Genomic DNA, 20,489 nt, shown 5'->3' with positions numbered 1-20,489 from the left:
TCCCTATAATTGTTGGGGGAGATTACAACTGTATTATTTCCCAAGAGGCCAAGAAAGGCGGCAAGCACTTTCATTTCACTACTAGAGCTTAGGAAATGGCGAAGTTTATGCAATCTAATGACTTACATGATCTTGGCCTTCATGGGCCAAGATTCACATGGAACAACAATAAGCAAAATTTGACAAGGTTCTAGTCAATACCGCAGCCTCTCAAGCTATCTCACACGCTCAAATTGGGCATCTTAACCGCATAGCTTCAAATCACAGCCTGATTTTACCCATTGGTGTGCCCCAAACTGACAGGCAAAGATCTAATTGGATCAAATTTGAGCATATATGGCTCTCTTATCCTACAACTCATTATATTGTTTGGAAGAACTGGCAAAAAGTTGGCTCTATGTTGAAATATTACAAAGGAAGAACTCCAGAACTCTTAAGGCTCTCTTTTTATAACAAAATTAAAGAGTTGGGAAAGACTAGACGGCCCCTTGAGCAAGACATTGAGGGATCCAACTTGTTGAAAGTACTCCGGAAGGCATTTTGCCTGACGACGAGGTCAAGTTGAAGAATAAAGTTCACGAACTTAACATCATTCTCACCAGAATCAATGTGTGGTGGAAACACGTGAAAAGGTAAGAGATGCTAATACTAACTTCTTTCACTCCGTGACATCCGCTCGACTTTGATCCAACAAAATTTCTCTTGTGAAAGGATCTGATGGTACGTGGGTGGATGACCAAAGTGTTCTCTTAATCTGCTTTATCCAATATAAGAAGTGGAAGGCTACAAATGTGCAAATGGCTGATCTACCAACTTCTCGCATGAGAGTCATATCTGCACTGAAAATTATAACACTCAAAATATGGAGATTATCGAAAGCGAAATTATTACTGCTATAAAAAGTCTTGGCTCGAATTGCGTCCCTGAAAGAGATAGACTCATTGCGTTGTTTTATAAACACTATTGGAGTATAGTCAAAAATGAAGTGTTGGATGTTGTTAAGGAATTCTTTAATACATTTCATATGCATGACTCCTGGAAAGAAACTCTTGTTGTCCTTATACCCAAAAAGTGTAATGTGGAGACCCCTGCTCAGTTTCATCCTATAAATCTCTGCCAAACTATCTATAAGATAGGTGGCAAAGATCCACATTAACAGACTTAAAGGAATTCTACCAAAAATTATATCAGAGGAGCAAGTACCATGTCGTTCCATATCTAGCCATTGTCTTCTTGCACAAAAGCTGATGAACAAATTCAAAAATTCCACCTCTTCCTCCGGATTTATAGCCCTCAAAATTGATATGGAACAAGCCTATAATAAGATGAATTGAGAGACCCTCGAAGCGGTTATGAATCTCATGAACCTTCCCAAAAGATTCCAAAGATGGGTCATGAGCTGCATCGAGCATCCAAAATTCAATCTTCTTATTAATGGCAGCATGTCTCCCTGGATTAAGGCGGAGAGTGGCTTCCGTTAAGGGTGTCCCCTTTCCCCATTTCTTTTTATTATTTGCTCGGAGTTGCTCTCCATGGCTTTCAAGCAATGCCACTTCAATGCCGGAGTGGAAATAATTTGAAACAGGGCAAAGGTTTCACACTTATCGTACGCAGATGATATTCTCAGGCAAGTATGCAAGCGGTTAAAGCTATCCAGAAACTTCTTCAGGACTACAGTAAGTGGACGGGTCAAATTATTAAGGTCTAAAAATCATCTATTCTCTTCAGCAAGGCCCCAAAAATTTGGAGGCAAAGGAAAATTATTACCTTGGTATCCCTTTGGCGATGAAGAAACTTACAAATGCTGACTTTGAAAAGCTGCTCCAAAGAGTGAGTTTATAAGAAAATTCATGCGTGGGAATGAGATTGCTCTCATTGGCAGTGAAAGCAACGCTTATCAACACGTCATTACTTGCTATGCCTAGCAATTTCATTACCCATACAGATGTGCCAAACTCTATTCTGCTCAGCATTAAAAATGCTGTAGAAAATTTCTCTGGGATAAAAATAATAATACAAGAGAACTCCACCTATGCCGCTTGGAAGGATCTCTGCAAGCCGAGAGGTATGGGAGGATTGGGTTTTCACGCACCAACTGTCTGGAGAGGTCCCCTGAGGGCCTGTCTTGCTTAGGACTATATTACCAATGAAAATTCACTCCATCATAAGATTCTGGCACCTAAGTATGGGACGCAGCTGTGTGATTACAAGTGCAGCAGAAGAGACTCAATAACCTGGAGAATTCTAACGGCCTTCAAAAAATTTTGGATGGAAAGTATCTAATGGGGCAGATATTGATATTCTTAATCAAAGTTGGATATATGACACACTTCTTAGTAGATGGCCGACTTTCATTAATATTGAAGAGATGCAAGAGCGCACGGTTTCGTATCTCCTTAATGAGCATTCATGGGACCTCTCTAAATTACAGAAGTGTTTCAGTCAAGAGTTGGGCAGCCAAATTGCTTCAGTTCCGATCTGCCAGACCCTCGAGAAAGACCAGGCGGAGCTTAATTTTTTACTTACTGGAAAAACTGTGACAACTTTGGCGTCGCCCATTTCACTTAATCAAGCAGCAGCTTTGCTTGGATTAAAAGGATCACAATACACCCCAGAGAGCAGCTTTTCTGATGGAGAATGGCCATTGAAACCATTCCAACCAACTGCTGGCTGTTTCGCAGAAGCCTCCAGCAATCTATGCCCACGGGGTGTAATGCCCCTGAAGATACTTGTCATATTAAATCCGGATGCACCATTTTCAGACAATTAAAAGCAAACTCTCCTCTTAGGGTTTCGAACTTCCAATTTTCTATAATATGCAAGAATTTATTACAGCTGTTTCTCGAATGAAGGAATGGAACAAAGGCTCCATCCTTCTTTACTGCAAGGCCATTTATCAATGTTGGCGGGCTAGGAACTCCAAGAAACATGATAAACCTTACAACACAGCTACTATTTGGCGTCCGCCTCTCTTGAAGCTCTCTCATACAATTTATCCACTAACAATAGCGAGCACTTGGGTACCACTCAGTCGAATAGACTGCCAACGAATATCTCGTGGTACCGCCTCCCGGGATGGTTGAAGATAAATGTTGATGGGGCGCTTCTCACCTCATACATGGGTAGTGTTGTTTTTATCATCAGAAATGAAATCGGAGAGCTTATATTGGCAGTGAGTTATAGAGCGGAGCATTGGGACAGTGGCCGGTTGGAGCTTTTGGCTTTTTTGGCTCTAAAACAATTCTTGGAATCTTGGATGTATGAGATAAATGGGATTATCTTTGGAGGTGAGAACTCCAATGTCATCTCTTTTCTTCACGGCCTCAGAAGGCGACAACTCCAATTTCATCGCTTTTTTCACCGCCTCACTAAAACCAAAGCTTATAAGGATTGGCCACAGGATTGCAAGGAGCTCGACTTTCTCTTTTTGTTTAAGCATGTGTTCTTCGTACATATTCCTAGAGCTTGAAACAAGGCTGCTCATTTTTTTGCCAACTTGGCTTTACAAGATAGTTTTATTTTTAAAGATAAATGTATAAATACTGAACTTTCTTTATTCTTTTGGAGGACAAGACTGTTTGTTGCACTTGATGCGTGCTCCTTTGGGCACCTTTTATTTTTCTAACTTTTTTGTATTTTTAATGTAATAATGCAATTGCATATTTTCAAAAAAAAAAAAAACAAACCACGCCTACCGACAAGGCAACTTCATTTGTATTTTTAATGTAATAATGCAATTGCATATTTTCAAAAAAAAAAAAACAACCACGCCTACCGACAAGGCTACTTCCAGAGTTGGCAAGTAACTACCAGAAAGCGAGAAGAACTCCCCAAGCGATCTGAAGCCAGAAAAGAGCAGACCATCCAAGATCGTTCCCACACAAAAATGTTTTAGGTGCCATGATTACAGCCACATCGTTGCCAACTCAAAATATAATTAATTTGCTAAAGCATACCTTCAACAGCCTTCTTCACAACAAGCCCTTTTCCAAAGCTGCTCAATCTTCTTTTATACTCTTCTTAATTTTGCTTACTCCCTCTTAAACCTCCTGAATTCAAGAAATCCTTTTATGGAAACTCACAAACCACTTAAGGCACTTCCAATGCAAGTTCGGCGCCTCTGACGACTATCGAGACTTTACTTTACCCATTCTAAGGACATTGGGATGATAGCCAACTCTTTGAGTTGGCCAATCCCTTTTTCGGGTATTCCCCTCCCCCCGCGCGCCAAACAAAACCGTTGTCGGGTGGATTAAAGTGAATGTTGATGGAGCTCTCTTACTTTCTGGCATCGCTAGCACGAGAGCTATCATTCAGTATGAACTTGGTCACGGAATTGCTACTATTGGGCACCAACTAGAACATTGGGGTATTAGGCAAGTGGAACTCCAAGCTGCATTTTCATTACAATCCATATGTGATCCTTGGATGCTTGAATGCAAAGGTATTATCATTGAAAAGGACAACAAAAATGTTTTCATTTTTTTGCAAGCCACTATGAAGAAAGAAATATGGAAGCATTCACCAAATGTGGCCCCTGAATTTGATTTTCTTCTTTCCTTTCTTCTTTCCTTTAAGCAAGTACTTTTTGTGCATACATCACATGACCATAACAAGGCTGCTCTTTTTTGAGTGATGTCCGCCTTGAATTGCTCTTTTATTTTGATGCATGTAGAGGAAGATAGGGATTTGTCTACCATACTTGTAGATAACATAAACACATTTTTTTAAAGCCCAAAAAGACTAATATATTAACTAGAAAGAAAGATACAGATACAATGTGTGGGAGGGCCCAACCATGACACCCTGCCCACACATAACCATAAGTGGTTCCAAAACTAGAAAATACAAAAAAGTACATTAGAGACTTGAAGAAAAAGCCTAAAAGTGTCAAAATACATAGTATCAGGTGGCTAAGAGCAACCCAATTTGATTTTGCCTATGTTTCTGATTCTAAGGAAGGAGCAAGCTAATAAGTTGGTAAGATGATTGTCATTGTTAGTAGTAACCAATGTATCATCCAATATGTTCCCAAGCTCGAGTCGGCTTTCATTCTTCTTCTTCTTCCTGGAATAAATTTGCATTCCTCTTTCGAAGATTGGCTCACCTGATATTGGTCTAAAGTGTGTTGGAAAAGTGCAGGTTGTTGAACATTAGAAGCGACTGCATGTTATACATGCTGATCTGTTATTGGATCAAAGGAGCACTCTCGTGTGTCTTGAAATGTAAGTGAGCATTCTTCAATAACAGTGGGTGGTATAATCACAACTGGATCTGTAGTTGTAGGACTATCAACATTGAGGGGCTTATTGTAAGCAGTTACTAAGAAGTAGAAAATTTTCAAGTTGAACAGATGTAATTTTAAACCCGGAAACTTTATCCAAACTGGAATAATAGGGGACTCCGCTTTTGGATCAAAACCAACAGTCCACTTCAGAGATTTTATAAAACGGTTGTCGATCTTGATAACTTTCCGAGAAAAAATGCGAGTGTAATCGACATCGTGAGACAACTGAATCAATATGTGTAGACCGTCTAAGTAAACCAATATTCCAACTGCCAAACAACTTCATATCATCAAATTCTTTTCGAATGATCTCAAGTTTTGGGTGACCAAAAGAAAAATTTTCCATTAGAGCAAAACGCCACAAAGATGCGAGAGTATTGGTTTCAACCTCTATAAGAATAAGAGTAGGCTTCCCATTTTTCTTTTCCAGTTTGTTTATGAAGGTGTGATTGACAACACCTTCAAGAGCCTCATGAAATGATTGTGGAACATTGCAAGATTTACCTATATGAAAACCAGTCTCTGAATCTGAAAGGGGAGGGGAGCACGAGTAGGAATAGAGAGGCCGTGGAGAGAGGAGGCGTGCGGCGGCAACTACAGTAGCATAGGAATGAAGAGTTGATGTCATCTCTGCCGACAAGATGCTCTGTCGGACAGGAAACAAGGACGTCGGGGTGAAATCGCAGTTGTCGAACGCAGTCGCAGCAGTGAGCCGCAGAACAACAGCTCGACGGGAAAGCGCGAAGGATAGATCCGCGCAGCATGATGAGACGAGTCGATGACGACGAGACGACGAGACTGGAAGTACCTTAAGGAGGGATCAACGAAGGTAGGAGGGATCGACGAAGGCAGGATTAGTAGTCGAGTACGAGAGTTTCGTCGTCGAGCACGACGGTAAAGCCGAAGGTCAAGCCAGGGAATCGTCATCGGGCGAAACCCTAGCGGAGTAGCTCGCCACTGACGGCATTATATATATATCACAACATAACTACATACATGCATAATTTTTATAATTTTTTATATAGCAATACAGATGCAACTTTCAAGGAAACGAAAACGATGCAAAATTTGTCACATACGTTAAAATGGAAACAAGAGAAAGAAAAATAATGTCTCAAATAACATGACATGGTTTCGTACTCACTGATTTCACCCCAGAGCCCAGAAACCTAGTCGGCGACACACTGCAATGCGTCTGCGCACGATCCCGACTCCAGCACTATAGCTCGAGTCGAGAGCTCCCTCGGCTGAGAAGAACGAGAGGAGGAATGGAATGTTGAAATTAGCGTGAAAAAATGGTTTACACTCATAGATTTCTCCTCCGAGCTCTCTACCGTGAACTACAGCTCCCAGACCACTGCTCGCCCACACTGCTCGCAGATGTGCGCTATGTTGCGATCGCAACTCCCCCACTTGGACCATCTACTAAGCGAAACTAAGAGGGAGGGAGAGCCGTGCGAACGAAACAGAGAGGGAGAGAAGAGATGCAAAGCTCCAAAAAGGATTTTTCCCCCCATTCGGCGGGAACAGCGAGTTAAATATTGTGTGGTTAAGTCGGTGGGAACAGCGAGTCGAGATTAGGGAGGGTAATTAAAGGTTAATTAGGTTAATTAAACTTGTATTTTCAAATTTTTATATTTCTCATTCCATTCAAAATTTATATGTAGAGCTTTGTATAGAATTGATCGCTTAGACGCGTAAAATTTTATAAAATTGATTCAGTTGAAATCTGAAGAATTTGAAATTTGAGGTACCAATTTTTCAAAATGGATTATTACACATATTCTCTCACATGATTTAAAAAGATAACGAGATACGCGTAGATCAGCAATGCTTGGTTGAATTCTCGATCGACAATCAACTACAAGAGCAAGTTTGGTGTAAGGTAGTTCTGATGGACGCATGTCAAATTCTGTTGGCAAGACCGTGGCAGTTCGACCAGAAGATCCAGAACGACAAATTCAAGAACACCTACACGTTTAAGAAGGATGGGAAGCACATCATGTTATTACTTATCAAGAATGTGACGGGCATCATATACACAGAAGAATCGTTAGTCTCAAGAGCCACCTTCCTACAGTCAGTTTGAGAAGCACCAATAGCCCCAACGTTAGTCATCCTAGAAGGTACCAACGCTAAAAGGAAAATATCCACATGTCTACAACTGCTCATGCACGACTTTAACGACGTCATGACCGACAGCCTTCCAAATGGCCTACCACCACTAAGGGACATACAACAAGCCATAGAATTAATACCAGAATAAGTGTTACCAAATCGCCACGCCTACAGATTGCGACTCGCTGAGTACGAGAAGCTCTAAAGTCAGGTGCAGGATCGTGTTACAAGAGGATTAGTCTATGAAAGAACCAATCCAGGTGTCCCCGCCCTAATAGTACCCAAGAAAGATGGTTCTGGGCAGATGTGCATTGACAGCAATGTCATTGAAAAAATTACCATCAAATACCGATTTCCCATACTATGCATCGACGATCCTTTAAATCAGTTGCATAAAGCCACCGACTTTTCAAAAATCAGTTTGCGCATTGGATAACATTAGATAAAAATGTGACCAGGAGACGAGTGGAAGACCGCCTTCAAGACACGAGATTGTCTCTACGAATAGACATTTATGTCTTTCGAACTGAACAACGCACCTGGCACTTTCATTCGGCTGATGAATGAAGTGTTTCGACCCACATCAAAAAAATATGTAGTGGTCTACTTCCACGATATTCTGGTCTATAGTGAATCAGAAGAGGACAAGCAACCTGCGGGCAGTATTCTAGGTTTTACGAGCTGAACAACTATACGCACTCCCGAAAAAATGACGCTTCATCACAAGCCAATTAATTTTTTGGGCTACATCGTCTCTAGCACAAGCATTCACATTGACCCGACGAAGATCGAGGCAATCGTGAGTTGGACTGCACCACAATCATTCATCGAGCTACAACAATTTTCAGAATTAGCCGCTATCAAAGATTCATCAGAACCTTCAGCACTCTCACTGCCCCCTCACAGAACTGTTGAAAAGAAAAGAATGCACCTGGACAGTCACGACTCAGACTAGCTTCGACACTCTAAAAGAAAAAGTGACCCGGATACGAGTTCTAACCTTCCCAGATTTCAACCAACTGTTCAAGGTCGAGTGTGACGCATCATGCATAGGAATTGGAGTAGTACTCAGCCAAGGTGGTCATCTGATCCTTTCTTTCAGTGAAAAACTAAATGATGCACAACAAAAATATTCAACCTACGACAAGAATTTTAAACCATTATCCGAGCCCTGGAGCACTGGAGTCATTATCTACTAACAAATGAGTTCACCATGTTCACAGATCACGGAGCTTTAAAATTCCTAAACAGTCAGAGCAAAATAAAAGGATAACACGCCACGTGGATAGAATTCCTAGTTTCATTCAAGTTCATGCTCAAACACAAAGTTGGGAGTCAGAACCGCGTCGCGGACGCGCTGAGCCGTTGTCACTTAGTTATTACATACATGCAGACTCACGATGTAAACTTTGAGATTATAAAAAACTCAGACAAGACGGGTGAAAACTTCCAGAAACAGGAGAATGGTGTCAAGAGAAACCTAACGGGCGGTACTACTAAACAGACGGTTACTTGATCCGTTAAAAAAAATTATGCATTCTCTGATGCACACTGCGAGAGGTCATCGTCCAGGAAAACCATAGTTGCGGATTGGCTCATCATTTTAGCAGGGATAAGACTCGAACCCATAAGAGATGTGGAGCGACAGGTCTGATAGTGTAGGATTTGTCATATCGCCAAAACCCGCGGAAAGAATACAACATTATACTCTTTTACCGGTGCTTGAAGCGCCATAGGTCGACTACAGCATGGACTTCGTGGTAGGACTTCCCTGCACACAAAGGAACAATGACTCTGTGATGGTGGTCATCGACCGTTTCTCAAAGATGGCATATTTTGCGACCTGTCATCGGTTGGATGCTAAACGCATCTCACATTGCCAATTTGTAATTCTGCTAGATCGTACGACTTCACAGCATTCCCAGGACCATCACTTCCCATCAGGACGTCAAATTTCTGAGCAACTTCTAGCAAACCATTTGGAGCAACTTAGGCACTAAACTTCACTTTAGTTTTGCAGCATATCCTCAAACAAATGGACAGACCGGAGAAGGTAAGAGGGGCTTTAGGAATCTTTTTTTATGTTTTACAGGAAAGACATCAAGCAATAGGATCTCATTCTTGTGCAAGCCGAATTCTCTTACAACAGATCCACAAGCCAGACAACAGAACGCACACCATTTGAAATTGTGAGCGGGTACAACCCGCGCACAAATCTTGAATTGGTCCCTGTAATACCCACATCACATATCAATGAGGATACTAATGAACGTGCCCACCAGATTCAACAACTCCACGAGGAAGTTGAGAAAGCAATTATGAATTAGAAACACAAATACTAATCACAAGCAAACAAGTCCAGAAAAATGGTAACATTTCAATAAGGAGAACTCGTATGGATCAGACTAAGAAAGATCGATTTCCCCAGAGAGCTTACAGCAAACTCAAGCCCAGAGCCCATGAACTTTACGCATTCTTAAAAAACTAAATGATAATGCATACAAAATAAACTTCCTAAAAGACTCAATAATTTCGGCAACATTCAATGTCGTGAATCTCACTCCATACCACAATGAACCAGAAGCTTCGATAAATGATATAGAAGATCCCCCAACCCTAAGAGATTGAAGCGAGGTTGCTTACAACCTGTCGGACCAGGCAAAATGAGAAGTCGATCCAGCCTTCCCACTGGATTGAACCAGACCGGTCCAATTTCATTTAAGTTCTGCCCCTCCTCCTGTGCCCGATTCGCTCCACTCCACTTGTGCCCTATTCTTCTACCTCCTCTCCTAACCATTGCAATCTCCAGTTTTCACATCCTTCCTTTCCTAGGATCTTGTCTTTGTTGTCTCCCTTCCTCCCCTATTTATGCATGTTCTTTTCTTTAAGTCCAATCAATTGTTTTGTTAATTTTTTATTTCAGGTGTGCCTTCCTAGTGTTCCTCTTCGATGGATGTATCCTGCGGCAAATAGTGCTACATCTGTATTTCGCCCAAGTGGTATGCATCTCCGCTCTGTCCCTTCCTCCCTACATCACCTCCTACCCTTGTCACATCTTCCAGCCTCCTCCAACAAGCTGACCAACCCTCCAGCTGCAATGACAGGCCGCAGTGTCCTTCCAGATCGCTACATCAACCTTCCTATGTCACCTCCCACCAATGTTGCGCCTCCGTGCCTCCTTCAACAGGCTCACCAACCCCCCAGGTTCCCTCCAGCAACACAAGCAGGCCGCACTCTCCTTCCAAATCACCGCATTGACCTTCCTACAAAAACTTCTCATTGACTCTTCTTCTTCATCCTCAGAACCCCCTCCTTCAATAACATGGTTGAGTCTAACATATGGCTAAAAAGATGGCACTACAAAAAAAAAATATTTGATCATGATCTATGTTCAACTGACAATTCTGGAATGTGTGAGCTGGGGTTGACATGAAGTCAATCATATATGAATATTGTTGTTGTTGTTGTTGTTGTTGCATCAAATAGTAAAAAAAAATTTGCTCTCTTTTGTAGGTCAGAAACTTGTTCTCTCAAATCTTGAACCTGCTCAGCTATGTTGGAAGGTGCTCCAGAACAAGAAGACGCGGGTCTAATGGAACTCTCCTCGAGCTCAAAAGAACTTTTTTATACATAAAATACTATTCCTAATCGGAGCAAAACTAGGAAAATTTTAATCCTCTAACGGATCTCCTAGTGCACTTGTTTGGACACACAACTTATAGATAAGAGAAGAATGCCTAAAACCTACCATTGTGCTACCCATAATCATGTTTAGTATCGACCTCTAGATGATTTTTCATGTACTTATTGGCATACCTTCTTGCAAAGCGTGATTTAACACTGCTCTATCCTTAGTTAACTCACTTGCATTCCTACTAGACATTAACTTAGCAAAAATGAAATAACTTCAAGCATTTGCATTGCCTAAAGCAGAAAAATTAATTAATTTTTTAATCCATTTTCTTCCATTAGACATGGGACTCAAACTGAGTTAAAAAATCTTTTTTTAATTCAAAATCAGAGTGTCCATTATAAAAAATTATAAATCATCAAATTTTATATTACCCTACAAGCCAAATCAGAGTGTCCATTATATTGCAGTGTGACTTTATAATTGAGCACTTATTTCCAACACGTCTTTAAAAATTTCTCTCTAAATTGGTTTTGAGAGGTGAATCCTAATAAATAATTGGATCAAACATTTAAAAAATCAATAATATTAATTGTTCCAAATTTCGATAGGGTTCAATCCCAAGGTTTTGTTGATTATTATTTCAATTAAAATTTGAGTAATTTCTTTATTTTGGGTTAAATGTATTGGAAAAAAGATTATTTTGTCTATTGCTCGCTAAATTTAGTGATTTAACTTTTTAAAGACAAAGATCATCTGATTTATCAATACTACTATCATCAAAAATCAAAGGTGATCATTGACTTTAAATCAATCTTAAATTGTCCAACTTCTTCAAAATAGTAGCTACTTGTGAAATCAAGATATATAGGACATCTCTCATGTGAATGTTAGTTAACCTAGAATTTTATCGCTCAAAGGGCCATTAAAAGTTATTGAGTAATTTCTTTTATAACAACATATGCCTCATCAAACGGTTTAAACATTAATGATCCAACATTTACTATCAACCTCAAAGATCCAGCAAACTCATTACAAATAGTTTGAATTATTAATCAATTCGAAAAAGCATATTATTAATCAATCTGAAAGGGCATGTTGATAACATTTCCTTAATAAATTTCTGAACATTTTCTCAAGATATGTTGACTCATTTTCTTATTGGGTAAAAGAAGCGATATAATTCATAAATTTGAAAGTTTTAGATTGAGACAAATATTTGGCCAAAAATGTGAAATCATTACAAGTAGTAATTGAGCCTAGAGGAAAGAATTTAACCACAACTTCGCTTTGTCAAATAAATAAAATATAAAAAATATAAGTCTAATGGCATCAGCAAAGTCTTCATTGTACTTAAAAATTCAACATATCTCTAAGAAACTGGTGATATGCAAATTAGGATCATCTATAAGTAAACCCTCAAACTGAAAATTTTGAATCATTTCGATAAGAACTTATTTAAGCTCAAAATTATTAGCATAAATAGTGGGTCTATTGATACTCTGGCAAGTCTCATCTACTAAGTGGTTGACATAATCTCTTACGGGATTAGGTTGATCTACTACATTGGGCTAATTGAACATGTTTTAGAGCTGAATTTGACTCTCTTTCCTTTTTCTAATTTTTTCACAGGTCTTTTCTAATTCAAGGTCACACTGTACTAAGTTTATGTTTTTTATTCCATGCATACAATGCACAATACTAAATCATAAAAATAACACAAAAATACATTAAAATAATTTGATTATTGAATTCAAGCAAAAGTAAACCATTTATTGAAGATTAAATTTATACAATGTCGTGACATATATTAAAAATAGAATAACAACAATACGGCAGCCAAACAATAATAGGATAGCAGCAAAATAACAAAATAAAATAGTTTATGAAATAATTGGATTAAAAATTAACTAATTAAATAAATATTAACTTATGAAAATTTTAATCTTTGATCTTTGACAACGGTGCTAAGAACTAAATCATTATAATTGTATATGAAGGTTTACGTTTCATTCAAGTAATATATGATTATTTGAATATCATTCTCAAAATGATCAAAACTAGATTTTTTACCAAATATTAGTTCATATCGCACTTGATTTTTATCTAATAATTTTTAAAAATTAAAATTTTCAATCTTAAATTGATAAAATATTTTTTTATACTACGATTTTCTAATAAATTAAGAGAAAAATATTAAATTTATGGATTCGCCAAACTTTTTATACTTTATTTCATATATTGATCTAACACACACTCGATGTAACTATCAATAAGAGCTAGGTCTCTTCTAATATTTTTTTGATAACTTAGAAGGTTCGATTTTAATTATTAATTCATTATATTTCTATGTAACCCAAAACAATAAGACTGTATTAAATAATTGCAAGTTTAAATTAAGTAGATTCTTATCTCAATCAAGACACTTGCTGACAGACATTTCTCTAATATTATTAATTACTATATATTTTAGCTTGAATGCTGGTCATATACTCAATTAAATGAAGTACAATATATATCAAACAATCTTAAAACCTCAATAATCAATTATTTTATTAAGTATCCAACTTTAATTACACCACAAATAAAAAATACACTAGTTCATAACGACAACAACAACAGTAACTAGCCTTTATCCCACTAAGTTTGGTCGGCTACATGAATCATTTTTATCCATTGTGCAAAAATATACAAAATAGATTAAATTTTTAAAAAATTTAATATTATTTTAGTTCACTCATCTCACTTAACAGAAAGTTTGCAGATTACACTAAAATTTAAAAGCATATAAGTATAAGATAAAATAAAAGATCAAAGAAAACAAAAGTGGAGTATGGCCCTCCAGTACATGAACCCAAACTTGGACTCACAAGTGAAGCACTAATACATAAACTCAAAAAGAAACTAAGTGGCAGAACTGCTCCTGCATCGAAATAGCCTACTCCAAGTGACCATCTGGTAATGCTCTCACAAGGACCCAATGTTCCTGCATTAAGTTCATAAATGCTTGTGTCGGGATCTCAACTATTATCGCATCCATAGCAATAGGGACTCAAGCAATAAGAGAAATCATCAGAGATCGAAGGGGGGCACTTCCTCGCAGCCCAATAAATCATGTTTCTCTTCCTCTTGCATGATAATGTCCCTATGGGACCTAGTTGTATGAGCTCTTAATCAAAGAGAGCTTTGGAGATGAAGCTTCTGTGAATAAAGTTCCCAACTGGCTCAGTTCATATAAAAATATCTCTATCCCATGAAGGGATGTTACTAGTCAAAAGAATGAAAGGCCTAGCCCTGTCAATTGCAACAACATCTAAATCCACTTTAACTCGACTTTCACTAATGGTATAGCCAAGAGCATTTGAATCGCTTTTACCATCAGTGGGTGTGACTACAATCGCGGAGTCAATCTTGGGTGTATCTCCAACCTCGATTATTGGTTTCTTAGAGTGGGAAAGATGGGGCTTACATAATGAGATTGGGACCCGAGGTCCAAAATCCCTATCACCAGTAGGCTTCTGTGCTTCCATGTCTCCTTTAAGTTCATGCCTATCAGGAGTTGTATTGATTATCCCTCGATGTCCTGGTTCATTTAGAGTCTTTGATGCCATTTAGGATGACCCCTCGATGTCCTGATTATCCCCAATATCATAACACAGATGTAGCATTCCAACATGCCTATCAGGAGTTGTAGATGGGGCATCTCCATGCAATGCCAACCCATGGATGTTAGTTGTATCCATTACTTCAGGCTAGTTGGCAACCCTTACAATGATCGATAATTTCTCTATTGATTCCATATCATTTGTTTCTGCACTTTTCTTGAGTGGCGACAAACTAGACCTAAAGTACTTTAGGTAATGGTGTCATCATAACACTAGCGAGAACAATATTATGGATCTTAATGAGCCCCATGAGAAACTGAATTTAACGATCTTCTCTCTGATCATGATGTGCTTTCATTTGATTGCAAGAGGTGGTTCTTATGTCTCTAACTCATCCCAAAAACTTTTATATTGTTAAAGCATAAAAAATTTCTCACAGTAAAGTAAAGCTGAAGACTTTTAAACTTGATAGGTGTGCATTGTCTGTGTGCGGGCACTTTTCTTTTTCTTTTCTTTTCTTCTTTTCTTTTTTTTTTTTAAGAATTGATCTTTGAAGACTTCTAAGGCTTGCTGTAATATTACAGCATAAATTACCACTTTGGCAAGAACAGGCTCTACAAAGAGAGTTACCCATGAAAAAAATCATCTCACTGCATCAATTCTAAATTGCATATCCAGCAAATTTTTCAAAATGGTGTTTGAATGGCTTTATTAATGAATGTAATTTTATTCTGTCATGAGAGCATGGATCGTGGCTCCGCTCAAAGAAAGATAATTCGCAAAGTCTAATTTTGCTGGGATGAGTGTATATCTGGGTTGATACAAATGATGAATATAATATACGTTTGATGGAACCATAACAAGGTTGATGTCATTATTGTTAGGGGGGTTGGCAAAAGAACTTTGTGTGGTGTTTGATCCTCATTAGCCATGGCATTAACAAGAAAAAGAAAAATCAGGCACCAAAAAAAATGCTCTGATACCATAATAAAGAACTGACATGCAGGAAAATAACATTTGGGATCAGTGATTAATTTGTTGTTAAATCTGATGAAAATATCAAATAGGTCAGAACAAGATCAATTAACCCATCATCTAAGGCATTACATTACGATCTGTTCAATGCACAAAATATTAACAGTCAAAAGGGTAAGCTGCTATGCATAACTTTTTACAGAAAAAATACAAAATTGAATCGAGCATATCATGGCATCTACTAAATCAACCGCTCTCATTTAATAAAATAATACTCTTTAATAGTGGAGCTGGCCTAACAATGCTTAATTCACAGTGAAACTGTACAGCATCGAGTTTTAACTAAATAAACAAATTGAGATTCTTTGACAAAAAACGTCCCAAACTTCTTCAAAATCATAAACTTAAGATCGCATTACGCAATGGATTCAGATACCTCTTCGGGACTTCTGTTCTGTGATTTTAACTTCGCTTTCCTCTTTCTATTACCCTCCTCCTCTCTCCCCTCTGAATTTCTTCCTCCATCCTCCGCCACTGCATCCGTCAGCGGTGCTGCAGCAGCTCTTGATCCGCGGATTGGAGAACTGGCGCAGAATGAAAGCTTCGATTGAACCGATCGCCTAGGCCGCTTCGTCGCCACATGATCTTGGTCGGATCTGTGCATTGGAATCCAGATTTGGATGGAAAAGAGCAATCGGGGAAGAAGAGGGAAGCTGCGGAACAAAATAGATGGAATCCAGATTAGCTAGGGCTTTGGAGCAGAGCGGGAAAGCCGACCTCGTAGTTCATATATTTGCGGCCGGATGGAAAATCGCTCCCCCCCCCCCCCCCTTTTTTGGGTTGCATGTCAAAATTAAAAAGGTTGTTTATGTAAATAATTAGTTTCACTAGTGCTACTTTGCTATTTATGCAAATTTATATTGTATATGTTTTTGATGTGATGTGAAAGATTAAATAGTATATAAGTAAAATAAATAAATAATATTCGTCAAATAAATATTAGTTGCATAGTATTTATGTAAATGTCTCGTTTTCGAAAGGAATATGTTTTAATATTTGTTTTTATATTATTTTTTCTTTTAAATCTTTATTTATAATCTAATAATTAATATTAAGTCAAATAAAACTTGAACTATAAATCCTTAAGCTTTGATTTATATTTTTTATTGAACTTTATTTGAATAAAATTTGATTCTTGTTTGAATAGTATTGAATATGGTTTGAATATTGATTGTATAAAATTTGAATAATATTAGATAATATAGTTTAATGAAATAATATTAATTACATTATCGTCTGATCGAAGTTTGTTAGTACTTTTTTCAAGTAATTTTTGGTTCATGTTTGATCTATATTTAAATATACTCAAACCTACATCAACCCATATTTAAACCATTTTTTTAACTCTTACAGCAAGAGTCGTCATGGTTCGAGCATAGGTCGAATAAGATTTAAGTATGGTTCAAAAATAATTCATGTAGCTTTTGAAAAGGGATTGAATATGGACCGATGTGGACTCAAGCTTGGTTCAAGTCTTGTTCATACTTGAGCAATTAAGATTTGGAAAAAGTTCAAGTATGAATTCTGTAATGCTTCAAATTAGTTTGTTTCTCAATCATAGACTTCATTATGCAATTTAAGAGTTATAATGGCTATGTTGTTATAACCATCCTTCTGCATTAGTCGTCACACTCTCTCTAGAAGCCTCCTTCCTCCTTCAAGTTTGTTGTGATCTATCATGTCTAGCTACTGATTATCCTACCATCACTAAGGCATAATGACAGATCAAGCACTCATCTTCTCTACTTTGTATGATTTCCTATCACCACTTATACATACCTCCTCCCTCGAAAAAATAATAATGATAGTTAAAACCCTATTCATTATAATGTCCTTAACATATACACTTGATACGTCTAAAAAATGACTATTTTTTCATGTATTTTATGCTCAATTTTAATGATTTTTAATGATATTACACTTTAGAGGAAGGCATTTTGCATATTTTTGGTTTAAGAGACAAGAAATGGAGTTTTGGAGAAAAAAAAGCAAAAACGGTGCAATTTGAAATAAAAACGAGCAAGAAAGAAAAAACGAGCAAGAAAGAAAATTTTGTCTTGTCACATTTCGATGTGTTCTTCTATGTTTAATCTCATTTACAATTCTCACATGTTTTTGAATGAAATTACTCTTTAAAAAAAGATTGTTTCATGCTTATTTTGTAGGTCTATCTGTTAGGAACGAAACACAACTGAAATGGGGCGAAACGGAGCTAAAACGGAGTCAAACGGAGCGAAATAGTGAGTGGAGCTGCTACAGACCGGCGCCTACGGTGCCCAGACCAACGCCGACCGCGCCCAGGACGGTTATGGACCGATTTTTGGCAGATTTTGATGTTCTAGAAGCCTCCCAAGTGATTCAAACACCTCATGAAGTGATTCAATGCATCTAGACACTTGGAGAAGGCTCTTGAATGAAGAGACATGTCTTTTAGATGAATAGTTTCATCTCTTAGGAAAAAAGAGGGAATTTGTGTCTCTTTAAAAAAGAGGACTTGGCGCCTCTCATGTGCATGCGTGTGTGGGGGTTTGTGTGTGTGTGTGTGTGGGTGGGGGGGAGGGGTTGTGGTGGGGGATGGTGTAAAAGCTAGGGCTGACTATGAATATACTTGATATATGATATAGAATCTTCTCCTAGAAGAATTTAAGCGATTTAGGGCCCGTTTGGGGCAGCTTATTTGGTGCGGTGGCGTTTTGAAAACGCACTTGGCATGTCTCGAGAGATTTACTTGAGGAGGAGTCTAAGATAAGTTGTGTTCTTTCATTTATTTATTTTGTAAACTTATTTTTATACATATAATCTGTGTTTTGTCGTATCTTCCTCATGAGTTCTAAGTAGATTTCATTATCTTTCTCTGTACTTTAAGATATGATGAAATGAAGAGATAATTTAGATGTGTCATTTTAAAATATAAAATAAATTGTGATGATTTTTTCGCTTTCTTTCTTAATTTACTTTTCGATCTGGCCAAATGAAATGTTAAAATCTGTTATGAAATATATAATCTTGTAAATTGAGTATGAGTTCTACAACAGAGTGAGAATCGCATTTAATTCTATGGAAGAGTGTTTCGTTCATAGAATTAGGTGCAAATAAATAGGGAAATATACATTGTTGGGTGTAGAATAGAAGATTTTGGGGTGACAGACTAAAATCCCCAATTTGGTTTTAGTGTTTAAGAACTAAAGCGAGTGTTAGCTTTTAGGGGAAGGGAAGTGGGAGCTTTGGATTGAGAGTCGGTATTATCCTAGCCTAACCATGGATTTAGGGAAAAAACCTGAGATTAGCCAATGATTCTCTATAACACTGAATCAGGGTAGAGAATTAAATTTGTTCTTATTTGGCACAATACAAATTCAAACCATTTATCTCTATCATTAACCAAAAATTCATTGTAGTGGGAAGGATACTTTCTTAAATTTGAACTTTTCGTCAGAAAATTTTTTTTAGTCTTAGGAAATTTAACTTTAAATTTTAAAAATTAATTTAGTAAACTTAATTTTGTTAGCATGCATTAAAATCACTTTAATCAACCTTCTAAACTAATTGCTTATAGTAGTAGACTAGAATTAGCCTAAAGGATTTCTTACCTCGCTTCTTTGTGGGATCGATACTGGGGTCTTTAAAGAAAGCCTTATATTATTTGAAGTGATATGTGCACTTGCGTAGAACTCCTAGTGTGTGAACTATTTTATATAACATTTCTATTTTGCACCTTAAATACTTAATATAAATTGGGTCAAGATTTTGGTCATATTTTTGAAAGCTGAAAAGTTAAACTACTGCGTAATTTCGGGACCGGTCAAGTTCTTAGCATTGTTACTGTGGATTTAAATTGACATAAAACACGCAAAAAAACAACACACGCTAGGGGCGCATCAAGTTTTTTGTGTCGTTCTCGGGGAAGCTTCGGTAAGAGCTTTAGGAGAAATTTAGTTAAACTTGTAAGACCTAGATTTGTGATTTATAATATTATTATATTGTGTGTGAAAAATCCAAAATACCAAAAATATTTTTGATGTCTATCCTATTAGTTACGTCTTTAAATTTATATGCGTAGTTCAGGAGTTGCAGACCTTGGATTTTACAACTCTGATTTAGAGATAACTTTTAGGAAGATGATGAATCAAAAAAGACTCCATAAATTTATTGTAAAAATGACGGATCGACAATATAATGAATATTCAAATTTGAATTATAATGCTAGTTGCTTTGAAAGAGTAAACCCCAATAGAGTGACAAAATTTCAGGAATATATGCTTACTATTTTAATTTATCAGGTTGCAGATATTGGGAGGAAGTTAAATCAATACATAAAGAGTTATCCTCAAGGTCTCCCAGTGATTAAGGAAAATTCATTTAGAAAATTGATTAAGCCTAATTATTTTAAAACTAGCCATGAGATATACGATCCTTATTCCGATTATTACAATCCAGGTTAGGAAGATCATTTGAATTTTAATAGAAATAATAATTTTGGAGGAGAAAACCAATTTTGGGAAGATAATCAATTTAATCAGAAATGTAGTTGGAATAATCTTGACTATTATATTAATGAACTTTCTTTTCCTCATAATTTTAACTTCAAACCCCATAATGAGGAGAATGATTTATTATAAGAGGCTATTATTCAAATGGAGAGTGAGCTAGAGTGTCAAGAGATCACAATAAGGAATATGGAAAACCAATTTGGGCAGATTATTAACTCAATTAATAATCCTCCTAAATTTAACTCCAACTCACACGCCAAGGGAAAGGAATTAATGTTAGAAGAGGTTGTGATTCAAATGACAAGTGAGTTAGAAAATCAAGA

General features: G+C 37.3%; 1 protein-coding gene across 4 annotated transcripts in view; it reads right to left on the bottom strand.

Moving 5' to 3' along the window:
* The window catches only part of LOC110021763, a 93,000-nt gene extending 76,577 nt beyond the window's left edge, over window positions 1–16,423 (bottom strand). For all 4 annotated transcript variants that reach the window (XM_020720380.1, XM_020720381.1, XM_020720383.1 and 1 more), the window contains exon 1: window positions 16,053–16,423. In XM_020720380.1, coding sequence (XP_020576039.1) covers window positions 16,053–16,280 — 228 coding nt within the window. In that variant the 5' untranslated portion in view covers window positions 16,281–16,423. The remainder of the gene's footprint in view (window positions 1–16,052) is intronic.
* Between the last annotated feature and the right edge of the window lie 4,066 nt (window positions 16,424–20,489).

This window comes from Phalaenopsis equestris, unplaced genomic scaffold (genome assembly GCF_001263595.1).
Source record: "Phalaenopsis equestris unplaced genomic scaffold, ASM126359v1 Scaffold000143, whole genome shotgun sequence".
NCBI classification, from domain to species: domain Eukaryota; kingdom Viridiplantae; phylum Streptophyta; class Magnoliopsida; order Asparagales; family Orchidaceae; genus Phalaenopsis; species Phalaenopsis equestris.
Note: the sequence above shows the minus strand (reverse complement) of the source record. Positions and strands in the feature narration are given on the sequence as shown.